The sequence below is a fragment of the Arachis stenosperma genome, chromosome 10 (assembly GCF_014773155.1).
Source record: "Arachis stenosperma cultivar V10309 chromosome 10, arast.V10309.gnm1.PFL2, whole genome shotgun sequence".
NCBI classification, from domain to species: Eukaryota; Viridiplantae; Streptophyta; class Magnoliopsida; order Fabales; family Fabaceae; genus Arachis; species Arachis stenosperma.
Window position 1 is genome coordinate 111,601,558 of NC_080386.1, and position 24,379 is coordinate 111,625,936.

The 24,379-nt window shown below is 40.8% G+C and overlaps 1 protein-coding gene and 1 non-coding gene across 2 annotated transcripts in view; one reads left to right on the forward strand and one right to left on the reverse strand.

The window, feature by feature from the left end:
• LOC130955264 (uncharacterized) overlaps window positions 1–12,101 on the reverse strand; it is a gene marked incomplete at both ends in the record, with an annotated part of 143,993 nt that extends 131,892 nt beyond the window's left edge. Inside the window, one exon of the mRNA XM_057882093.1 lies at window positions 11,883–12,101. Within this exon, the coding sequence (XP_057738076.1) occupies window positions 11,883–12,101 (219 nt within the window). The remainder of the gene's footprint in view (window positions 1–11,882) is intronic.
• An 11,284-nt stretch (window positions 12,102–23,385) lies between these two features.
• Window positions 23,386–23,493, forward strand: LOC130959110 (small nucleolar RNA R71). The gene has a single exon (XR_009078205.1). It is a non-coding gene; the product is annotated as a small nucleolar RNA R71 (small nucleolar RNA).
• The last annotated feature ends 886 nt before the right edge of the window (window positions 23,494–24,379 follow it).

Here is a 24,379-nt window from a genome sequence, read left to right on the forward strand (position 1 = left end):
AGAAGAAGATGACTGGAAACAAGCCAACTATGTTGGAAACTTGCCCAGACAGACCTATGATCCATACTCCAAAACTTACAATTCTGGTTGGAGAAACCACCCTAATTTTGGGTGGGAAAACCAACAAGACCAAGGCCAAGACCAGAGACGCCACAACCACAATTCCATAAACAATGCAACTCACCAACATACCTCACAGAGATCTTATTAACACCCGCCTAATCACCCTTCTCAACCACCTAACCTCAACCCACCATCACTGACCGAGGATAGACTCTCTAGAATTGAGACTCTACTTGAAGATATGTAAAGAAGTCCAAGACAATAGAGTGTTCAAGGATGAAGTGCGAGCCAATATAAAAAACCAGGGAGACACCATCAAGAGGCTGGAGTCCCAAGTGGGGTATCTATCTCAACAGTTTCCCAAACCCACTGATAGTTTCCCAAGTGACACAGAGAATAACCCAAGAGGAAAAACAAAGAAAGTAAGGTGGGAAGAATGTAAGATGATCACTATAAGTGATGAGAGGAGTGTGGAGGAAGTGCACACACAAACAGAACACCTCCAAGACATTCCAAAGGAAAAGCATGAAGAAAGAAACCACGCACCCTATCACACACACAGGGAGGAGATAAAGGAAGGAGAGACCCTGAATCCATATACACCCTTTCCCCAAAGGCTCAAAGGTGGTATAGCAAGGAGAATGTATTCAAGGTTCCTCGACATGTTCGCATCTCTTGATGTAAATATACCATTCATTAAGGCCCTTCAGCAGATGCCTTCCTACATCAAGTACATAAAGGAGCTGCTGGCTGATGACAAGTCATCTTAGCCTAGTTTTACTAGTCTTTTTCTTTGATTTTCATTTGGTTTTATGCACTTTCTTGAGCCACAAGTAAGCCACTTGGGTAGAATTTCATATTCCCTTTGATTCAATCAACCATGGATTAATTGATGTATTTTCATGAGTTTTTGTGCCATAATTGCTTATATAACAAGAAGAAGAATAACTCTCATGATTATGGCATAGCTTTGATACAATTGTTGATTGATGATAGGTGGAATAAAGCTTGGAAGAAGGTTGCAAGAATGGGCTTGGAAAGAAGGAATTCACGTTTGAGCTCACGTTTGCCTCAAACGTGAACTCAAACGTGAGTAGCAGCTGAAAAACACCCTGGAGGTCGCCCACGTTTGCGCCAACGTTTGCCTCAAACGTTGAGGCAAACGTTGGCTAAAGATGAAGCAGGGGGAGGGCCAACGTTTGCGCCAACATTTGCCTCAAACGTGAGGTCAAACGTTGGCGCCAAAAAAATAAGAACAATCACCCCTGGGCACAGCAACGTTTGCGCCAACGTTTGCCTCAAACGTGAGGTCAAACGTTGGCTACATTTTAGCATGGAAGAGCATGGAAGAGCACCCTGTTTGATGCCTTGGTTGAGCCACGTTTGTGCCAACGTTTGCCTCAAACGTTAGGCCAAATGTTGGCCAAAAGAGAAGCTTGGAGGGAACCACGTTTGAGCTCACGTTTGACCTCAAACGCTGGCTCAAACGTGGATGACAGCATAATGGCCGAGCTGCATAATTGGCACACGAAGGCGTTTGAGTCAACGTTTGCCTCAAACGTTAACTCAAACGTAAATCCCCAAGGCCCAAGTTGCAAATGGATTTCTCCCCAACACCAAGAGCAATCAACAGGGGCTTTTGTCAACCCAATTCCATCAAGAGCAAGGGTCCAATTCAAGGCTTGAAGATCATTTGAAGAAAGTGTATAAATAGCTTAGAATTTAAGTTTTCGGAGAGCTTTTCCTTTTGGAGCTTTTCTTTAGAATTTTCATAGTACTCACAGTAGAGAGCTCACTTTACATTTTGGTTGTTCGTTTCTGGGAGGGGAATTGAATTCTCTTCCTCTGGGTTTCTTGTTTTCATTTCTTGCACACTTGTTTGAACCTTGGGTTGGAGAATTGAAGGAATTCTGTTTCAATCTCACCCTGAGGTCTCTCTGTTTGATTTTTACTGCACTCTTGAGAAATTGGAAATTGAATTTAGTTCTCTACTGTTTGATCTTTACTTCTTTTGCAATTAAATTCTGAATTTGGATCTAGAAAGGCAGTGAGATCTAGACTTGGCTATCTAGTCTCTTGAGTCCTGAGATCTATGTTTTTAAATTTTAATTTCCTTGTTTAATTGCTACACCAAGCTTATTTTCATTCCTGTTTGAGATCTGGTTCAATTGAATTCATCTTCCATTCTGTTTGTTGCATTTTATTTTCCTTGTTTAATTTCTGCAATCCCAATTCCCAATTCCTTTTATAATTCAAGTAATTTACATTTCTTGCACTTTAAGTTTCAGTCATTTACATTTCTTGCAATCTAAGTTTCTGCAATTTAGATTACTTGCGCTTTAAGATTCAGCTTCTTTACTTCTTGTTTTCTTTAAATTACTGCAATTATCCCTCTCCCTTTTAAATTTCATGCAATTTAGCTTCTGGCGGATACAAATCACTCAAATCAACTCTTGTTTGCTTGACTAAATCAACCACTGAACTAAAATTGCTCAATCCTTCAATCCCTGTGGGATCGACCTCACTCCCGTGAGTTTTATTACTTGATGCGACCCGGTGCACTTGCCGGTGAGTTTTGTGTCGGATCATTTTCCGCACATCAAGTTTTTGGTGCCGTTGCCGGGGATTGAAATAGATTGACAATGATTAAGTGAAGTGGAGATCTAGATTAAGCATTTTTTTTCTTTTCACTAACACATTAACTGTTTGATTATTTGCCTAAGCTAACCAAAACTTCATTCTAGCAATAGATTGAAGTTTCACTGTTTTCTGGTTCTGTGTTTCTTGTGCTGTGTTTGTATGTCAGGTACAGGGAGAGATATTCCTATTTTATTTGAAACTGACCAAAGAACTCTCAGAAGGATAAGAAGGGAAGCCAGAGGAAAGGTTGTTGTTGGAGAGGAAGAATCTAAGGAAGAATTCCAAGATATGGAAGAACATTCAACCAATCCACCAAATCCACCAAGAGGAGCAGCCAATAACAACAATAATCCACCACAAAGGAGAGTTCTGGCTTCCTATACATTTGCAAGTCCTAGACATTGTGGAAGCAGTATTTTAACTCCAAACGTTAATGCAAATAATTTGAACTAAAGCCACAACTCATCACCTTAGTTCAAAATAATTGCTCTTATGGAGGAGGACCACTTGAAGACCCCAACCAACACTTGTCTACTTTTTTGAGGATTTGTGATACTGTCAAAACTAATGGAGTGCATCTTGACAGCTACAAACTACTGCTATTTCCCTTCTCTCTCAGAGACAAAGCCACTCAATGGTTGGAGTCCTTCCCAAGAGACAGCATCAATAATTGGGACAATTTGGTAACCAAATTCCTTGCCAAATTTTACCCACCTCAAAGGATCATTAGGTTGAAGACTGAGGTACAAACATTCACACAAATGGAGGCTGAACCCATCTATGAGGCATGGGAGAGATACAAGCCTCTAATCAGGAAATGTCCTCCTGAAATGTTCACTGAGTGGGATAAGTTGCAGAATTTCTATGAAGGCTTAACATTGAAATCCCAGGAAGCATTGGATCACTCAGCTGGAGGCTCTTGTAACTCATGAAAACTGCAGAAGAAGCTCAAAATCTCATTGATATGGTGGCTAACAACCAGTATTTCTTTGCTCACCAAAGGCAACGCCAACCATCACAGAGAAAGGGAGTACTAGAACTAGAAGGAGTGGACTCCATTTTGGCTCAAAACAAGAGGATGCAACAACAAATTCAACAACAGTTTGAACAAATGGCCAAGAGGATTGACAGCCTCCAAGTTGCAACAGTTAACACAAGCCAAGCATCAACTGCTTGGGGGCAGAATGAGGAGAACCAAGAAGAACAGCAACAAGAGCAAGTGCAGTATATGCACAACCAAAACTCTGGACAGAATGAAGTGTATGGTGACACCTACAATCCATCCTGGAAGAACCACCCAAACCTTAGGTGGGGAGACAATCACAACCAGAATCAACAACCATGGCAGAGGAACTCAAATCAAAACACTCCAAGAAACAACCAAAACCACAACCAGCAGCCAACTAACCAAAATCCTTACAGAAAACCCCAAAATAATTACCCCAACTCCAACTATTATCCATCCAATAACCAACTCACTAACCAAAATACTTACCATCAATCATCAACACCCCACAACCAACCAATCTCACAAGACTCTCAAAAAATCACTAATCTGGAGATGCTCATGGAGAAGATGATGAAGAACCAAGAATTGACTACAAAGAACCAGGAAGCCTCCATGAAGAGCCTAGAGAGGCAGATTGGGAAAATCTCCAAGCAGATTTCTGTTGAGAGACCATCAAGCTCACTACCAAGTGACACCATTCCTAATCCAAAAGAAGAGTGCAAGGCTATACAACTAAGGAGTGGAAAGACACTGGTGAACAACAGCAACAAGGAGGTAACCAAAAAGTCTTTAGACAGCAACAAAGAACCATCAGAGAAAGGGGAAGCTAGCAATAAGGAACTGATAACAAGCAAAGATGTCTCAGAGAAGCTCAAAGAGAAAGACAACCAGCCACACAGTTCAAAGGAAGAAGTTCAAGGACAGCAGCAAGTGGAGAAGAGCATTACACCTCCGCTGCCGTATCCCCAAAGATTCCACAAAGAAGCAAAGGATCAACACTTTCATAAGTTCCTTGAGACTTTCAAGAAGCTAGAAATCAACATTCCCTTGGCTGAGGCATTGGAGCAAATGCCTTTGTATGCCAAGTTCTTGAAGGAGCTTATCAACAAGAAAAGAAGTTGGGATGAGAAAGAGACTATACTCCTGACTGAGGAATGCAGGGCTTTGATTCAAAAAGGGCTTCCCCCTAAGCTTGAAGACCCTGGAAGTTTCCTTTTGCCCTGCACCATTGGGGAATTGACCATCAATAAGGCAATGTGCGATCTAGGAGCAAGTATCAACTTAATACCCTCTTCTTTGGTGAAAAAGCTGTGTATAGAGGAAGTTAAGCCGATACAAATGTCTCTGGAACTGGTAGATAAGTCGGTGGTATACCCCAGGGGTGTGATTGAAAACCTTCTAGTCAAGGTGGACAAATTCATATACCCTGCAGACTTTGTGGTTTTAGATTCAGAAGAGGATGAAAGTGATTCCATCATACTTGGGAGACCTTTCTTGGCCACTGCTAGGGCCATTATAGATGTGGAACAAGGAAAGCTAACCCTTAGAATGCATGAGGAAAACATCACCCTGAATGTATTTTCAGAGACACAGCCCAGTAATGAAAAGAACAACTGCAATGAGACTGACAAAAGAGACTTGCAATGGAAGGAAGAAACTAGCAAGACAGTTGAAAATCATCTTCCAAGATAAGAAACAAGCAACATAGCAGAGAAGGAGAATCCCAAAACAAAGGTTACTGTCAAAGAAGAAGGAGTAACAAGAAAAAGAAAAAAGGGCAAGAAGAAAGCTCAAAAGGGATGGAAGAACAAGAAAATCCCAACTGAGGGGTTCTCCAAGGGTGATGAACTGCAGTTGATCTATCAACAGTTGGGAACAAGCCAACATGCCAATGATTATTACATCGTTTGCAAAATACTCTCACTTGAGCATGCTGAAATTGAACATCAAGGGACAAAAAAGAAGCCACAGTGAGAGGAGACAAGTTGAGACATCACAACCGTCAACCACCCTGATGGGGGCCACAATGTCAAGCTAGTGACAATAAAAGAGCGCTCCATGGGAGGCAACCCATGATTTAAGATTCCTGTTGCTTTAAATCCAATAAGCTATGATCATCCTAGCATGATTTTTTTTTCATGAACATACTTAATGAATGCATGTACTGTTTTGAAACATATGCCAAGACTTCTAAGTTTGGTGTGCCTTTAAGCACACCAAATCAGTTTTTCAAACATTCTTAGACCATGCTTAGTCTCTCCGATGAAGTATATGACCAAACATTAAGTTTGGTGTCTGCATGTGTAGAGTCTTCAGAAGATCATTTCTTGTTCATGAAATCAAAACCATACACTGATGGATCATACATTATTACCTTCTAGGATTCTATGATAAAAAAGAAATCATATCTTGTGATGAAGGTATCAATTGTGATAAATTGCTGGCATTCTACATTTATCCCTTAACATGAGACAAGTTTGGTGTTTATCAAACCTTGATTCACTGATTAAGGGACACAATTGATTCTTCATGAAAAAAAAGTTTTTAATAAAAGCATTTCTTATAAATATTCAACCAAGAATGACATTGAGATTTCAAGAGCAATAGTTGGAGGAAGCAACATTTTAGACTATATAACCAAACATTAAGTTTGGTGTCCTCCAAGAAAAAAAAGAGAGTCACGATTAGATAGGCATAAGAAATGATGAGCAATCTATCTAATGGCTTTTGGTGATGCTTATTTTTTTTTGTCTTGTTGTGATGGTCAGGTAGTCAAGACACTATTCAATGGAGGGGACAAGACAAGGAGGGGCATAGCACGAGGACAAAATTCCATCACATGCTTCAAGGGGTGATTCTGCACATCCTTGGGAAGAGCACGTTGAAGACCATTGAAGAAGGAAGCTTTGTCCTCATTCAACTTTGCATGCACACCTTTGATTGGCGAAATGCCCAATTGCATCCCAGCCCTCCATTGTTCAAATAAGCGATTATAAAACACCACCCTCAAGCCATGCACATGAACGAAAAAGTTGCACACTCCTTGCACTCCAGCCATTCAAACTCTATTTCCTTCATCATTACTCATCATATAATCTCAGCCTCAAACATCTTTTCTTCCAAGAGCACACTGGTGCATGAAATTGCAATCACACTTTTGCAATTCCGCACAACTAACCAGCAAGTGCACTGGGTCATCCAAGTAATACCTTACGTGAGTAAGGGTCAATCCCATGGAGATTGTCGGCTTGAAGCAAGCTATGGTTATCTTGTAACTCTTAGTCAGGATATCAATAATTATCAGGGTTGATTGTAAAAAGTAAAAGAACATGAAATAAATACTTGTTTTGCAGTAATGAAGAACAGGTTGAGGTTTTGGAGATGCTCTATCTTCTGAATCTCTGCTTCCCTACTGTCTTCTTCTTCATGCACGCAAGACTCCTTCCATGGCAAGCTGTATGTAGGGTTTCACCGTTGTCAATGGCTACCTCCCATCCTCTCAGTGAAAATGTTCAACGTGCTCTGTCACAGCACGGCTAATCATCTGTCGGTTCTCAATCAGGTTGGAATAAAATCCAGTGATTCTTTTGCGTCTGTCACTAACGCCCAGCCTTCAGGAGTTTGAAGCTCGTCACAGTCATTCAATCCTTGAATCCTACTCAGAATACCACAGACAAGGTTTAGACCTTCTGGATTCTCTTGAATGCCGCCATCAATTCTAGCTTATACAACGAAGATTCTGATTAAGGAATCCAAGAGATATCTACTCAATCTAAGGTAGAACGGAGGTGGTTGTCAGGCACACGTTCATAGGTGAGAATGATGATGAGTGTCACGGATCATCACATTCATCAGGTTTAGGAACAAGTGATATCTTAGAATAGAAGCAAGCGTGATTGAATGAAAAACAATAGTAATTGCATTAATCCATCAAGACACAACAGAGCTCCTCACCCCCAACCATGGGGTTTAGAGACTCATGCTGTAGAAGATATAATGAGAAACGTGTAAAGTGTCATGAGGTACAGATACAATATCAAAAGGTCCTATTAATAGTGAACTAGTAACCTAGGGTATACAGAAATGAGTAAATGACGTAAAAATCCACTTCTGGGGTCCACTTGGTGTGTGTTTGGGCTGAGCATTGAAGCTTTCATGTGTAGAGACTTTTTCTGTAGTTAAACGCCAGCTTTTATGCCAGTTTGGGCGTTTAACTCCAATTTTTGTGCCAGTTCCGGCGTTAAACGCCGGGAATTCTGAAGCTTATTTGCAATGCCAGTTTGGGCCATCAAATCTCAGGCAAAGTATGGACTATTATACATTGCTGGAAAGCCCAGGATGTCTAATTTCCAACGCAGTTGAGAGCGCGCCAATTGGGCTTCGGTAGCTCCCGAAAATCCACTTCGAGTGCAGGGAGGTCAGAATCCAACAACATCTGCAGTCCTTTTCAGCCTGTAAATCAGATTTTTGCTCAGGTCCCTCAATTTCAGCCAGAAAATACCTGAAATCACAGAAAAACACACAAACTCATAGTAAAGCCCAAAAAAGTGAATTTTAACTAAAAACTAATAAAAATGTAATAAAAACTAACTAAAATATACTCAAAACACACTAAAAACAATGCCAAAAAGCGTATAAATTATCCGCTCATCACAACACCAAACTTAAATTGTTGCTTGTCCCCAAGCAACTGAAAATCAAAATAGAATAGAAAGAAGAGAATATACTATAGACTCCAAAATATCAAAGAAACTTAGCTCCAATTAGATGAGCGGGACTAGTAGCTTTTTGCTTCTGAACAGTTTTGGCATCTCACTTTATCCTTTGAAGTTTAGAATGATTGGCATCTATAGGAACTCAGAACTCAGATAGTGTTATTGATTCTCCTAGTGAAGTATGATGATTCTTGAACATAGCTACTTTATGAGTCTTGGCTGTGGCCCAAAGCACTCTCTTTTCCAGTATTACCATCGGATACATTCATGCCACAGACACATACTTGGGTGAACCTTTTCAGATTGTGACTCAGCTTTGCTAGAGTCCCCAATTAGAGGTGTCCATGGTTCTTAAGCACACTCTTTTTGCCTTGGATCACAACTTTATTATTATTATTTTTTTTCGTTTTGTATTCACTACTTTTTCTTGTTTCAAGAATTAATTTGATGATTTTTCAGATCCTCAATAACATTTCTCCTTTTCCATCATTCTTTCAAGAGCCAACAATTTTAACATTCTTAAAACAACAAATTCAAAAGACATATGCACTGTTCAAGCATTCATTCAAAAAACAAAAAGTATTGTCACCACATCAAACTAATTCAACTAGTTTCAAAGATGAATTCAAAATCCTGTACTTCTTGTTCTTTTGTGATTAGAGCATTTTTCATTTAAGAGAGGTGATGGACTAATAGGACATTCATAGCTTTAAGACATGAACCTTAAATTTTATTAATCATGAATTAAGAACAAGACTCAAAAATAGATATAAGATAAGACTAATAGTAATAGAAAACAAAAATTTAAATGGACTCCTAATGATAGAGGTTATCACAGAGTTAGGACTCAATAACCTTGATTTTGAGAAGTGGATACTCCCTCAACTTGTGGGGTATCTGACCCTTCCAGGGAGAGCTTTTGGCGCTTCAACTCCTGTAGCTCACGCCCCTGCTTCTCTTGTTCCTTCATCAATTTGCAGAGCATGCAGTTTTGATTCTACTATTCTTCCTTAATTTGTTCCATAGCTTCTTGTAGCTTGATAACAGATGCTTCTAGACGAGTCTAGTAGTCAATTTCAGGAAGTTCAGGGAGGAACTCCTGCGCACTTCTTTTGATAGAGTTATCTTGCATTTGTCCTTCCATTGACCTCTTGGTGATTGGTTGCTCAATTGGGATGAATTCATCTACTCCCATCCTCACCCCAGCATCTTTACATAGCAAAGAGATTAAGCTTGGGTAAGCCAGTTTGGCTTCAGTGGAATTCTTATTTGCAATTGTGTAGATCTCACAAGCAATCAGATGATGAACCTCCATTTCTCTTCCCAGCATAATACAATGAATCATCACTGCTCTCTTGATAGTAACCTCAGAACGGTTGCTAGTGGGCAATATGGAACGCCCTATGAAGTCCAACCAGCCTCTTGCAACTGGTTTGAGATCTCCCCTCTTGAGTTGGTTTGGGACACCTTTTGAATTGATTGTCCACTTAGTTCCAGGGAGGCATATGTCCTCTAGAACTTGATCCAACCCCTTATCTGCTCTCACCATTCTCCTATTAAAGGATTCAGGATCATCTTGCAGTTGAGGCAATTTGAAGATCTCTCTTATTTTGTCCAGATGGAAGTAGATAACATTCCCTCTGACCATGGTTCTGTAAGTATGGAAAGCGGTTCCAGTCATTCTCTGCTTATCTGTCAGCCACAGATTTGAGTAGAATTCCTGAACCATATTTCTTCCAACCTTTATCTCAGGATTGGTTAGAACTTCCCATCCTCTATTTTGAATTTGCTCTTGGATCCTCGGATATTCATCTTCTTTTAGATCGAATTTGACTTCCGGGATCACTGACCTCAGACCCATTATTTTGTGATAATGGTCTTCATGTTCTTTGGTTAAGAACTTCTCTTGATTCCAAAGACTCTTTGGATTATTCTCTTTCTTGCCTCTTGAATTGGTTTGTTTTCCCTTAGGAGCCATGATCTTGATGATTCTTAGCTTAGTGATCACGGAAAAGCACACCAAACTTAGAGGTTTGCTTGCCCTCAAGCAAAAGAAAGGAAAGAGGGGAGAGAGGAGGAGAGCAAATTCGAATGGTGGGGAGAAAGGGATGGCCGAACATGTATTTATAAGGGAGGGGGAGAGATTTCGAAAATTTTGAAGGATATTTGAGAAGATATAGAAAGAATTTGAGAAATATTTGAGTTTTTGAAGAAGATTTGGGAAGGATTTGAGAGAGATTTAAGAATGATTTTAATTTTTGAAAATTTGAAGGTGAATGATGAAAGTTTGAAATGTGTTTATGTAGAAAATTATGGATCAAAACAGGAAAGTTTGAAAAAATTTTAATTAGAAAGCAAAATCTCTGTCCCCCACCTTTCTGGCGTTAAACGCCCAGAATGGTATCCATTCTGGCGTTTAACGCCCAAATGTTGGCCATTGTGGGCGTTTAACGCCCAGCTAGGTACCCTGGCTGGCGTTAAACGCCAGAATTCCCTTCATCACTGGGCGTTTTGCTAAATGCCCAGGATGCTGCACACCTGGTGTTAAACGCCCAGAATGGTGCCCATTCTGGCGTTTAATGCCCAAAATGGCACCTTTACTGGCATTAAACGCCCAGAATGGTGCCCATTCTGGCGTTTAACGCCCAAAGTACCCCTTACTGGCGTTTTTTCGCTAGCAAGCTCTTTTTCTCTGCTTTTTGCACTGAATCCTTCTGTAACTCTGTGAATTCCTTCAATTTTGATAATTGCCCTTTGAGAATATGTATCAAACTTTGATTAAACAAAACAGATAACCTGCTAATGACTGGGTTGCCTCCCAGCAAGCGCTTCTTTATTGTCTTTAGCTAGACCTTCACTGAGAATCATTCAAGCCTCAGTTTTGAGCATTCCTGCTCAAAATTGCTTTCAAGATAATGCTTGATCCTCTGTCCATTAACAATGAACTTTTTGTCAGAATCAGTATCCTGAAGCTCAACATATCCATATGGTGATACTCCTGTAATCACATACGGACCCCTCCAGCGGGATTTAAGTTTTCCTGAGAACAGTCTGAGCCTAGAGTTGAAGAGCAGAACTTTTTGTCCTGGCTCAAAGACTCTGGATGACAACTTCTTGTCATGCCACTTCTTTGCCTTTTCCTTATAAATTTTTGCATTTTCAAAGGCACTGAGTCTAAATTCATCTAGCTCATTTAGCTGGAGCAATCTTTTTTCACCAGCTAACTTAGCATCCAGGTTTAGGAATTTGGTTGCCCAGTAGGCTTTATGTTCCAGTTCCACGGGCAGATGACAGGCCTTGCCATACACAAGTTGGTATGGAGAGGTTCCTATTGGAGTCTTGAATGCTGTTCTGTATGCCCACAGAGCATCATTCAAGCTCTTTGCCCAATCCTTTCTACGGGCAATTACAGTTCGTTCTAGGATTCTTTTTAGCTCTCTGTTAGAGACTTCAACTTGCCCATTTGTCTGTGGATGATATGGGGTTGCCACTTTGTGGCTAATTCCATATCGGACCATAGCAGAGTACAGCTGTTTATTGCAGAAATGAGTACCCCCATCACTGATTAGTACTCTGGGAATACCAAACCTGCTGAAGATGTGTTTCTGGAAGAATTTCAGCACGGTCTTAGTATCATTAGTGGGTGTAGCAATTGCTTCTACCCATTTAGATACATAGTCCACTGCCACCAGAATGTAAGTGTTTGAGTATGATGGTGGGAATGGACCCATAAAGTCAATGCCCCATACATCAAACAATTCAATCTCTAGGATCCCTTGTTGAGGCATGGCGTATCCATGAGGCAAGTTACCAGCTCTTTGGCAACTGTCACAGTTACGCACAAACTCCCGGGCATCTCTATAGAGAGTAGGCCAGTAGAAGCCACATTGGAGGACCTTAGTGGCTGTTCGCTCACTTCCGAAATGTCCCCCATACTGTGATCCATGGCAATGCCACAGGATCCTTTGTGCTTCCTCTCTGGGTACACATCTGCGGATCATTCCGTCTGCACATCTCTTAAAGAGATATGGCTCATCACATAGGTAGTACTTGGCATCTAAAATTAATTTCTTTCTTTGCACCCTGCTGTACTCCTGGGGTATGAACCTCACAGCTTTAAAATTTGTAATATCTGCAAACCATGGAGCTTCCTGAATGGCAAAAAGTTGCTCATCTAGAAAAGTCTCAGAGATCTCAGTAGAAGGGAGGGACGCCCCAGCTACTGGTTCTATTCGGGACAGATGATCTGCAACTTGGTTCTCTGTCCCTTTTCTGTCTCTTATTTCTATATCAAACTCTTGCAGAAGCAACACCCATCTTATGAGCCTGGGTTTTGAATCCTGCTTTGTGAGTAAGTACTTAAGAGCAGCATGGTCAGTGTACACAATCACCTTTGATCCTACTAGATAGGATCTAAACTTGTCAATGGCATAGACCATTGCAAGTAACTCTTTTTCTGTGGTTGTGTAATTCTTCTGTGCATCATTTAGAACACGGCTGGCATAATAAATGACGTGCAGAAGCTTGTTATGCCTCTGTCCCAACACTGCACCAATGGCATGGTCACTGGCATCACACATTAGTTCAAATGGTAATGTCCAGTCTAGTGCAGAGATGACTGGTACTGTGACCAGCTTGGCTTTCAGGGTCTCAAATGCCTGCAGACACTGTGTGTCAAACACAAATGGTGTGTCAGCAGCTAGCAGGTGATGTGTGGAAAACGATCCAACACAAAACTCACCGGCAAGTGTACCGGGTCGCATCAAGTAATAAAACTCACGGGAGTGAGGTCGATCCTACAGGGATTGAAGGATTGAGCAATTTTAGTTTAGTGGTTGATTTAGTCAAGCGAATCAAGTATTGGTTGAGTGATTTTTTATCCAACAGTAAGTAAATAGCCGGAAATGTAAAGGGAGAGGGATGAATTGCAGAAATTAAAGAGAATTGAGAGTAAAGGTGCTGAATCTTAAAGAACAAGAAATTAAATGACTAAAACTTAAAGTGCAAGAAATGTAAATTGCAGTAACTTAAAGTGCAAGAAATATAAATTGCTTGAATGAAAACGGGATTTGAGGACTAGGATGTCAAAATTCAAGCAAGGGAAAGTAAATTGCAACAATTATCAAAGCAAGAGATGATTTAAATTCTGTTAAATCTCAAACAGAAGGGGAAATTAAATTGCAGCAGAGGTTCACAGAAGAACCAAAAGGGGACATAGGATCTCAGGACTCCAGAGACTAGATAGCAAAGTCTAGATCTCAATTACCTTCCCAGATCCAAGTTCACAAAGCAATTAACGAGAAATTTAAGAAGAAACAGTAAAGGAAATGTAATTGAACTTAATTATGCAGAAGGGGAATTAAAGAGATCTTGAATGGAGATTGAGACAGAAATTCCTCAATTCTTCACACCCAAGACTCAAACAAGAAAAGTAAAAATGCTCAAGCAAGAACGAGGAAGAAGAAAGATCAATTCTCCTCCCCAATTCCCTGAAATCTCAGTTCCTAGCTCTCAATGAAGTCTCCAAATTCAAAAATTAAAAGAAGGTTCAAAAGTCAAAAGTGAAAAGAAGATCCTAATTACATCAAACTATCTCCTATTTATACACTTTCTATTCTTGGATTTTGGAATTTGGATGGGCTTTTGATTTGGTGAAGAAATGAATTTAATTGGATTTTTAATCCAATTTCAGCCGATGAGGAAGTTAGCTTCCAGGAGGCTGCCCTGCCCTTGTGGAGGGCAGAGCAGGAAATGGTGCGTGCGGCCCTCGTTGCGTTCATGATGCTGCAGGATGCTGCCCTACCCTTGTGGAGGACAGGGCAGAGTTGCCATGGTGCGCCAAGCTGCCTGTGCGTGCTGCTACTGGTCGAGACTCCCTTGGTGCGCGTCAATTTTGTGCATTGGCTATGCATCAAGAAATGCTGCCCTGCCCTTGTGGAGGGCAGGGCAGTGTGCGTCATGGTGCGTTTAAAATATTTCGCGTGCCAAGTCTTGGACATCATCAGGGTAGCGCTCAAGTGGTGCAACTTCCTTGCTTTCTTAGTGAAGCCTCTGTGTTCGAGACTGGCTGGGAGCATTTTGGCCAAATTTTGGCTTATTTTCCTTTGTGAGTAGCGCTCCCCCACTCCCCCTTGCTCATGAGTTCGAACCTTGTGGCAAGCATTGGTAAGCTTTTTCCTTAAATTTATTTCTTTGATGAGCCCGATATTGCTCTTGAAGAGGGCAGGGCAGAATTTCTTTGGAAGCTTGGTTCACTATGCTGCTCTCCTGGAGGGCAGTGTGCCCTTGTGGAGGGCAGTGTTTGCTTCCTCCTTCTATGTTGCACCACACTTCTCCTCCCATGGTCACACTTCTTAAGCCACGTTTTTCTTCTTTTCTTCCTTTCTTCACCTACAAGAAACCAAAACAACCAATCAAAGTATCTCTAAACTCATAAGGTTTATAAATCATTAAAAATCAATTAATTTTAGCTCAAACCTCATGATTTAGCATCAATTTAATGGTGGTTGTTTGATTTAAAGAAGTTATGCATTTTCATTCCAAATTACTTACTTAGGATGCAAGAAAGTGCATAAAAACTAGTGAAACAAGTGAAATTAGCTTAAAAAAATGGGTATATGATGGCTTGTCATCACAACACCAAACTTAAATTTTGCTTGTCCCCAAGCAAGCATCAAAATTAAGAAGAAATGAAATGAAAAAGAAGAGCAAACATTTCCTTATTAGGCATATAGTAGAACTTGGTTCATGGAGTTTCATGCAGATCAATAGTAGTTCATTTATTACTTGCTGTCATAACAAACAATGTCTCCTAAAGGGTTCACCAAGGTTGCTGCTATAACACCTTACTTTTTAATTATTTCCCTTGTTAGCTTTTTCTTCTTTCTTTTGCATTAGAGAGCTTATTATTTATTGAAGGCTTGGTGGCGAATGTTGCAGCAGCCTTTGGCTTTATTTTTGGCTCAACATTTCTTCACCACAGACATATGGCTCACCATTTCCTCCTAGGATCATTGATGCCCAACATCTCTTTGGATAACTAAATGCTTTGTAACTAGGTTGCTCTTTATTGTGGACTTTCAATTGACCATCCCAAATCAGTTGATCTAAGTGGTCAGGTTTTGAAATACCCCTTAGAATTTACTTGTCCAAGCATATCCTAGTACAAGAACACCACAGGCATGTGTCCTAGGGTCCAAGCTATTGGTGCCTAGCCTTATTCTTTGTTTCTTTGCCATCTTTTGGCCATTTCTTTTTCCTTTTCTTTTGATTTTGTTTTATTTTCAAGGGACTTTTATTAATTGAAGGTTCATAGCAGCAAACTAGCTTAAGCTTCAAGTAACATGTCATTATGCAACAATTATTCTATGAGCTAACAATTGAATCAAACACATACCACCACTAACTTCCATTCTAACTTATGCAACATTGGATATTTACTTTCTAATTCAAATATTTCTCTTTTATTCAAGCATATGGGAAATAAAACAGAATTCAAGCTAAGTGATGAATGACAAGCACTTATGCAAATAAGCATTCTTAACAAACAATTCCACTTGCAACCAGATAAACACCTTAGCAGGACATATAAGGGTTTCCATGTTCAAAATAATTCACAGCAGCAAGGATTAAGTTTAGATACAACCCTTCAAGTTGCAGCCCTTTGATTCTTCCTTCTGTTGTGTTTTCTTTGAGTTAAGATGCACAATATCTTCAATTGTTGACTCATGTCCTGCATAATTCTCAAAGTTGCTTGCTTCTCAAGCCCTTAATTGCATGGTTAGTATGCATAAATTGAGTGTGGCTCTTGGATTTATTTAGGTGTTGGGGACACCAAACTTAATTGCTTGCCACTGCCTCTGATGCAACAAGTTAACCATATGTGAAACCTTGTGTCCTTGCTAAAGGTTACGGAATTAAAGCTAGAAAGCAGTTAAATAGTTGGATAATTTGTTTGATTGCTTAGAGCTAGCACTATGCAAGAGGTGAGAATGTGTTTTTAAATGAGATTTTTGGTGGAACACCAAACTTAGAATCTTTCATTCTCCCTTAAATTGTTTTGGTGTGCAACACCAAACTTAGCTCCTTGCAATCCATACCAATTATTCAACATTTTTATTGAAAAAGCTATGAAAAGAAAACTACCTCAGGTTGGGTTGCCTCCCAACAAGCGCTCTTTTATTGTCACTAGCTTGACATTGATCTCCCTTTAGGGTGGTTGATGCTGGTGATGTCTCAACTTGTCCCCTCTCACTGTAAGCTTTCTCTGTGTGCCTTGATGCTCAATTTCAACGTGCTCAAGAGAGAGTACTTGGTTGACAGTGTAATGATCTTCTGTTCCCAGCTGTTGATATACTAGTTGCACCTTGTCACCTTTGGAAAATCCTTCAGTTGGGATTTTCTTATTCTTCCACCCTTTGTAAGCCTTCTTCTTGTTCTTCATCTTTTTCTTTCTTGTTGATCTTTTTCCCTTGACAGTGACTTGGGTTGTGATACCTCCCTTTTTGTTTATCATCCCTGCTTCTTTTTGAATTCCTTTTCCTTCTTGCACCTGCTCATTTTTCTGTTCTACTGCATTGTTGGTTGCTTGCTTTAGAAGAGGGTCACTACTTGTCTTGCTTGTTTCTTCATTACTTTGTGATTCTGGAAACACTTTCAAGGTGATTGGTGCGCGAAATTGTGAACAATACTTTTCACAACTCTCATAATCCCTGGTCATGAACTCCAAAAGACTTGGTGGTTCAATTCCATGGCATTACACAACTTCGCACAACTAACCAGCAAGTGCACTGGGTCGTCCAAGTAATACCTTACGTGAGTAAGGGTCGATCCCACGGAGATTGTTAGCATTGAAGCAAGCTATGGTCATCTTGTAAATCTTAGTCAGGCAAACTCAAATGTATATGGTGATGAACGAAAATAACATAAAAGATAAAGATAGTGATACTTATGTATATCATTGGTGTAAGAGCTTCAGACAAGCGTATGAAGATGCCTTCCCTTCCGTCTCTCTGCTTTCCTACTGCCTTCATCCAATCCTTCTTACTCCTTTCCATGGCAAGCTCGTGTAGGGTTTCACTGTTGTCAGCAGCTACCTCCCATCCTCTCAGTGAAAATACGTCCCTGATGCTCTGTCACAGCATAGGCTAATCATCTGTCGGTTCTCGTTCAGGCCGGAATAATATCCATTGATACTTTTGCGTCTGTCACTAACGCCCTAGCCTGCTAGGAGTTTGAAGCACGTCACAGTCATTCAATCATTGAATCCTACTCAGAATACCACAGACAAGGTTAGACCTTCCGGATTCTCTTGAATGCCGCCATCAGTTCTTGCCTATACCACGAAGACTCTGATCTCACGGAATGGCTGGCTCGTTTGTCAGGCGAGCACTCGGTTGTCAGGCGATCAACCATGCATCGTGTTATCAGGAATCCAAGAGATATTCACTAAGCCTCAGATGCTTGTAGAACAAGAATGGTTGTCAGTCACCTTGTTCATGGGTGAGAAGGATGATGGGCGTCAATCATCACCTTCATCAAGTTGAAGAACAAGTGATATCTTGGACAAAGAACAAGCGGAATTGAATAGAAGAACAATAGTAATTGCATTAATACTCGAGGTACAGCAGAGCTCCACACCTTAATCTATGGTGTGTAGAAACTCCACCGTTGAAAATACATAAGCAAAAGGTCTAGGCATGGCCGAATGGCCAGCCTCCCAATGATCTAAGATAGCATAAAACGAAGATAGCTACCAAAGTCTCTTTAATACAATAGTAAAAGGTCCTACTTATAGATAACTAGTAGCCTAAGGTGTACAAAGATGAGTAAATGACATAAAAATCCACTTCCGGGCCCACTTGGTGTGTGCTTGGGCTGAGCAATGAAGAATTTTCGTGTAGAGACTCTCCTTGGAGTTAAACGCCAGCTTTAGTGCCAGTTTGGGCGTTTAACTCCCAATTAGGTGCCAGTTCCGGCGTTTAACGCTGGAATTTCTTGAGGTGACTTTGAACGCCGGTTTGGGCCATCAAATCTTGGGCAAAGTATGGACTATTATATATTGCTGGAAAGCCCAGGATGTCTACTTTCCAACTCCATTGAGAGCGCGCCAATTGGGCTTCTGTAGCTCCAGAAAATCCACTTCGAGTGCAGGGAGGTCAGAATCCAACAGCATCTGCAGTCCTTTTGAGTCTCTGGATCAGATTTTTTCTCAGATCCCTCAATTTCAGCCAGAAAATACCTGAAATCACAGAAAAACACACAAACTCATAGTAAAGTCCAGAAAAGTGAATTTTATCTAAAAACTAATAAAAATATACTAAAAACTAACTAGATCATACTAAAAACATACTAAAAACAATGCCAAAAGCATACAAATTATCCGCTCATCACAACACCAAACTTAAATTGTTGCTTGTCCCCAAGCAACTGAAAATCAAATAAGATAAAAAGAAGAGAATATGCAATGAACTCCAAAAACATCTATGAAGATCAGTATTAATTAGATGAGCGGGGCTTTTAGCTTTTTGTCTCTGAATAGTTTTGGCATCTCACTCTATCCTTTGTAATTCAGAATGATTGGCTTCTTTAGGAACTTAGAATCCAGATAGTGTTAATGATTCTCCTAGTAAAGTATGATGATTCTTGAACATAGCTATTTATTGAGTCTTGGCTGTGGCCCAAAGCACTCTGTCTTCCAGTATTACCACCGGATACATACATGCCACAGACACATAATTGGGTGAACCTTTTCAGATTGTGACTCAGCTTTGCTAAAGTCCCCAATTAGAGGTGTCCAGGGTTCTTAAGCACACTCTTATTGCCTTGGATCACAACTTTATTTCTTTCTTTTTCTTTCTTCTCTTTTTTTTTTCTTTTTTTTTCGGTTTTTTTTTCTTGCTTCAAGAATCATTTTTAATGATTTTTCAGATCCTCAGTAACATGTCTCCTTTTTCATCATTCTTTCAAGAGCCAATATTCATGAACCACAATTTCAAAAGACATATGCACTGTTCAAGCATACATTCAGAGAACAAAAGTGTTGCCACCACATCAAATTAATTAAACTACTATAAAATTCAGAATTCATGCAATTCTTTTCTTTTTCAATTAAGCACGTTTTTTATTCAAGAAAGGTGATGGATTCATAGGACATTCATAACTTTAAGGCATAGACACTAAGACACTAATGATCACAAGACACAAACATGGATAAACATAAGCATAAAATTCGAAAAACAGAAGAATAAAGAACAAGGAAATCAAAGAACGGGTCCACCTTAGTGATGGCGGCTCTTTCTTCCTCTTGAAGATCCTATGGAGTGCTTGAGCTCCTCAATGTCTCTTCCTTGTCTTTGTTGCTCCTCCCTCATGATTCTTTGGTCTTCTCTAATTTCATGAAGGATGATGGAGTGTTCTTGATGCTCCACCCTTAGTTGTCCCATGTTGGAACTCAACTCTCCTAGGGAGGTGTTTAGTTGCTCCCAATAATTTTGTGGAGGAAAGTGCATCCCTTGAGGCATCTCAGGGATCTCTTGATGAGAGGGGTCTCTTGTGTACTCCATCCTTTTCTTGGTGATGGGCTTGTCCTCATCAATGGGGGTATCTCCTTCTATGTCAACTCCAACTGAATAACAGAGGTGACAAATGAGGTGAGGAAAGGCTAGCCTTGCCAAGGTGGAAGACTTGTCCGCCACTTTATAGAGTTCTTGGGCTATAACCTCATGAACTTCCACTTCTTCTCTAATCATGATGCTATGAATCATGATGGCCCGGTCTATGGTAACTTCGGACCGGTTGCTAGTGGGAATGATTGAGCGTTGAATGAACTCTAACCATCCTCTAGCCACGGGCTTGAGGTCATGCCTTCTTAATTGAACCGGCTTGCCTCTTGAATCTTGCTTCCATTGTGCGCCCTCTTCACATATGATTGTGAGGACTTGGTCCAACCTTTGATCAAAGTTGACCCTTCTTGTATAAGGATGCTCATCTCCTTGCATCATAGGCAAGTTGAACGCCACCCTCACACTCTCCGGACTAAAATCCAAGTATTTCCCCCGAACCATAGTGAGATAATTCTTTGGATTCGGGTTCACACTTTGGTCATGGTTCTTTGTGATCCATGCATTGGCATAGAACTCTTGAACCATCAAGATTCCGACTTGTTGAATGGGGTTGGTGAGTACTTCCCAACCTCTTCTTCGGATCTCATGGCGGATCTCCGGATATTCACCCTTTTTGAGTGAAAAGGGGACCTCGGGGATCACCTTCTTCAAGGCCACAACTTCATAGAAGTGGACTTGATGCACCCTTGAGAGGAATCTATCCATCTCCCATGACTCGGAGGTGGAAGCTTTTGCCTTCCCTTTCCTCTTTCCAGAGGTTTCTCCGGCCTTGGATGCCATAATGGTTATGAAAAAGCAATGCTTTTACCACACCAAACTTAAAATGTTTGCTCGTCCTCGAGCAAAAGAAGAAAGAAGAGAGTAGAAGAAGAAGAAATGAGGAAGAGGGAGAAGGTGGTGTGTTCGGCCAAGAAGGGAAAGAAGGGGTGTTTAGGTTGTGTGAAAATGAAGGGTTGAAGAAGGGTATATATAGGAGAAAGGGGGAGTAAGGGTTCGGCCATTATGGGGTGGGTTTGGGAGGGAAAATGGTTTGAATTTGAAGGGTGAGGTTGGTGGGGATTTATGAAGGATGGATGTGAGTGGTGAAGAGAAAGATGGGATTTGATAGGTGAAGGGTTTTTGGGGAAGAGGTTTTGAGGTGATTGGTGAGTGGGGGAAGAAGAGAGAGAGTGGTGGTGGGGTCCTGTGGGGTCCACAGATCCTGTGGTGTCAAGGAAAAGTCATCCCTGCACCAAGTGGCATCAAAATTCACGTTTTGAGCCATTTCTGGCGTTAAACGCCGGGCTGGTGCCCATTCCTGGCGTTTAACGCCAGGTTGTTGCCCTTTACTGGCGTTTAACGCCAGTCTGGTGCCCCTTTCTGGCGTTAAACGCCCAGAATGGTGCCAGACTGGGCGTTAAACGCCCAACAGCTAGCATTACTGGCGTTTGAACGCCAGTTTCTTCTCCTCCAGGGTGTGCTGTTTTTCTTCCTGTTTTTCATTCTGTTTTTGCTTTTTTCATTGTTTTTGTGACTTCTTATGATCATCAACCTACAAAAAAGATAAAATAACAAAAGAAAATAGTTAACTATAAAACATTGGGTTGCCTCCCAACAAGCGCTTCTTTAATGTCATTAGCTTGACAGAGGACTCCCATAGAGCCTCAGAAACACTCAGAACCGTGTTGGAACCTCCCAACACCAAACTTAGAGTTTGAATGTGGGGGTTCAACACCAAACTTAGAGTTTGGTTGTGGCCTCCCAACACCAAACTTAGAGTTTGACTGTGGGGGCTCTGCTTGGCTCTGTTTTGAGAGAAGCTCTTCATGCTTCTTCTCCATGATGATAGAGGGATGTCCTTGGGCCTTAAACACCAAGGATTCTTCATTCACTTGAATGATCAACTCTCCTCTATCAACATCAATCACAGCCTTTGCTGTGGCTAGGAAGGGTCTGCCAAGGATGATAGATTCATCCATGCATTTCCCAGTCTCTAGGACTATGAAATCAGTAGGGATGTAATGGTCTTCAACCTTCACCAAAACATTCTCTACAAGTCCATGAGCTTGTTTTCTTGAGTTGTCTGCCATCTCTAATGAGAGATTCTTGCAGCTTGTACCTCAAAGATCCCTAATTTCTCCATTACAGAGAGGGGCATGAGGTTTATACTTGACCCTAAGTCACACAAGGCCTTCTTGAAGGTCATGGTGCCTATGGTGCAAGGTATAGAAAACTTCCCAGGGTCCTGCCTCTTTTGAGGCAGTTTCTGCCTAGACAAGTCATCCAGTTTTTTGGTGAGCATAGGGGGTTCATCCTCCCAAGTCTCATTTCCAAATAACTTGTCATTTAGCTTCATGATTGCTCCAAGGTATTTAGCAACTTGCTCTTCAGTGACATACTCATCCTCTTCAGAGGAAGAATACTCATCAGAGCTCATGAATGGCAGAAGTAAGTCCAATGGAATCTCTATGGTCTCATTTTGAGCCTCAGATTCCCATTGTTCCTCATTGAGGAACTCAGAGGAGATTGGTGCACGCCCATTGGGGTCTTCCTCAGTGGCGTCCACCTCCTCTCTTTCCTCTCCATATTCGGCCATGGTTATGGCTTTGCACTCTCCTTTTGGATTTTCTTCTGTATTACTTGGGAGAGTACTAGGAGGGAGTTCAGTGACTTTCTTACTCAGCTGACCCACTTGTCCTTCCAAATTCCTAATGGAGGACCTTGTTTCATTCATGAAACTTTGAGTGGTTTTGATTAGATCAGAGACCATTGTTGCTAAGTCAGAAGTATTCTGCTTAGAACTCTCTGTCTGTTGCTGAGAAGATGATGGAAAAGGCTTGCCATTGCTAAACCTGTTTCTTCCACCATTGTTGTTGTTGAAACCTTGTTGAGGTCTCTCTTGATTCTTCCATGAGAGATTTGGGTGATTTCTCCATGAAGAATTATAGGTGTTTCCATAGGGGTCTCCTAGGTAATTCACCTCTTCCATTGAAGGGTTCTCAGGATCATAAGCTTCTTCCTTAGATGAAGCTCCCTTAGTACTGCCAGGTGCATTTTGCATTCCAGACAGACTTTGAGAAATCAAATTGATTTGTTGAGTCAATATCTTGTTCTGAGCCAAAATGGCATTCAGAGTGTCAATCTCAAGAACTCCTTTCTTCTGACTAGTCCCATTGTTCACAGGATTCCTTTCAGAAGTGTACATGAATTGGTTATTTGCAACCATTTCAATCAGCTCTTGAGCTTCTGCAGGCGTCTTCTTCAGATGAAGAGATCCTCCAGCAGAGCTATCCAAAGACATCTTGGATAGTTCAGAGAGACCATCATAGAAAATACCTATGATGCTCCATTCAGAAAGCATGTCTGAGGGACATCTTCTGATTAATTGTTTGTATCTTTCCCAAGCTTCATAGAGGGATTCTCCATCCTTCTGTCTGAAGGTTTGGACTTCCACTCTAAGCTTACTCCATCTTTGAGGTGGAAAGAACTTTGCCAAGAAGGCATTGACTAGCTTTTCCCAAGAGTCCAGGCTTTCTTTAGGTTGAGAATCCAACCATATTCTAGCTCTGTCTCTTACAGCAAAAGGGAATAGCATCAGTCTGTAGACCTCAGGGTTAACCCCATTAGTCTTGACTGTGTCACAGATTTGCAAGAATTCAGCTAAGAACTGATGAGGATCTTCCATTGGAAGTCCATGGAACTTGCAATTCTGTTGCATTAGAGAAACTAATTGAGGCTTAAGCTCAAAGTTGTTTGCTCCAATGGCAGGGATAGAGATGCTTCTCCCATAGAATCAGGAGTAGGTGCAGTGAAGTCACCCAGCACCTTCCTTGCATTGTTGGCATTGTTGTTGTTTTCGGCTGCCATGTGGTCTTCTTCCTTGAAAAATTCGGTCAGGTCCTCTAAAGAGAGTTGTGCTTTGGCTTCTCTTAGCTTTCTCTTCAAGGTCCTTTCGGGTTCAGGATCAGCTTCAACAAGAATGCCTTTGTCTCTGCTCCTGCTCATGTGAAAGAGAAGAGAACAAGAAAATGTGGAATCCTCTATGTCACAGTATAGAGATTCCTTGAGGTGTCAGAGGAAAAGAGAAATAGAAAGAAGAAGGATAAGAATAATTCGAACTTTAATTAGATAAGGTTCGAATTGTGCATTAAGAAGGAGTTGTACTCCATAAATAGAAGGATGTGAGAAGGGGGGAAGAGAATTTTCGAAAATTCAATCAAAAGATTTTGAAAACATTTTGAAAAACACTTAATTGATTTTCGAAAATTGAAAGTGGAAAAGAAATCAAGTGATTTTTGAAAAAGATTTTGAAATTAGAAATTAGAAAGATTTGATTGAAAACTATTTTG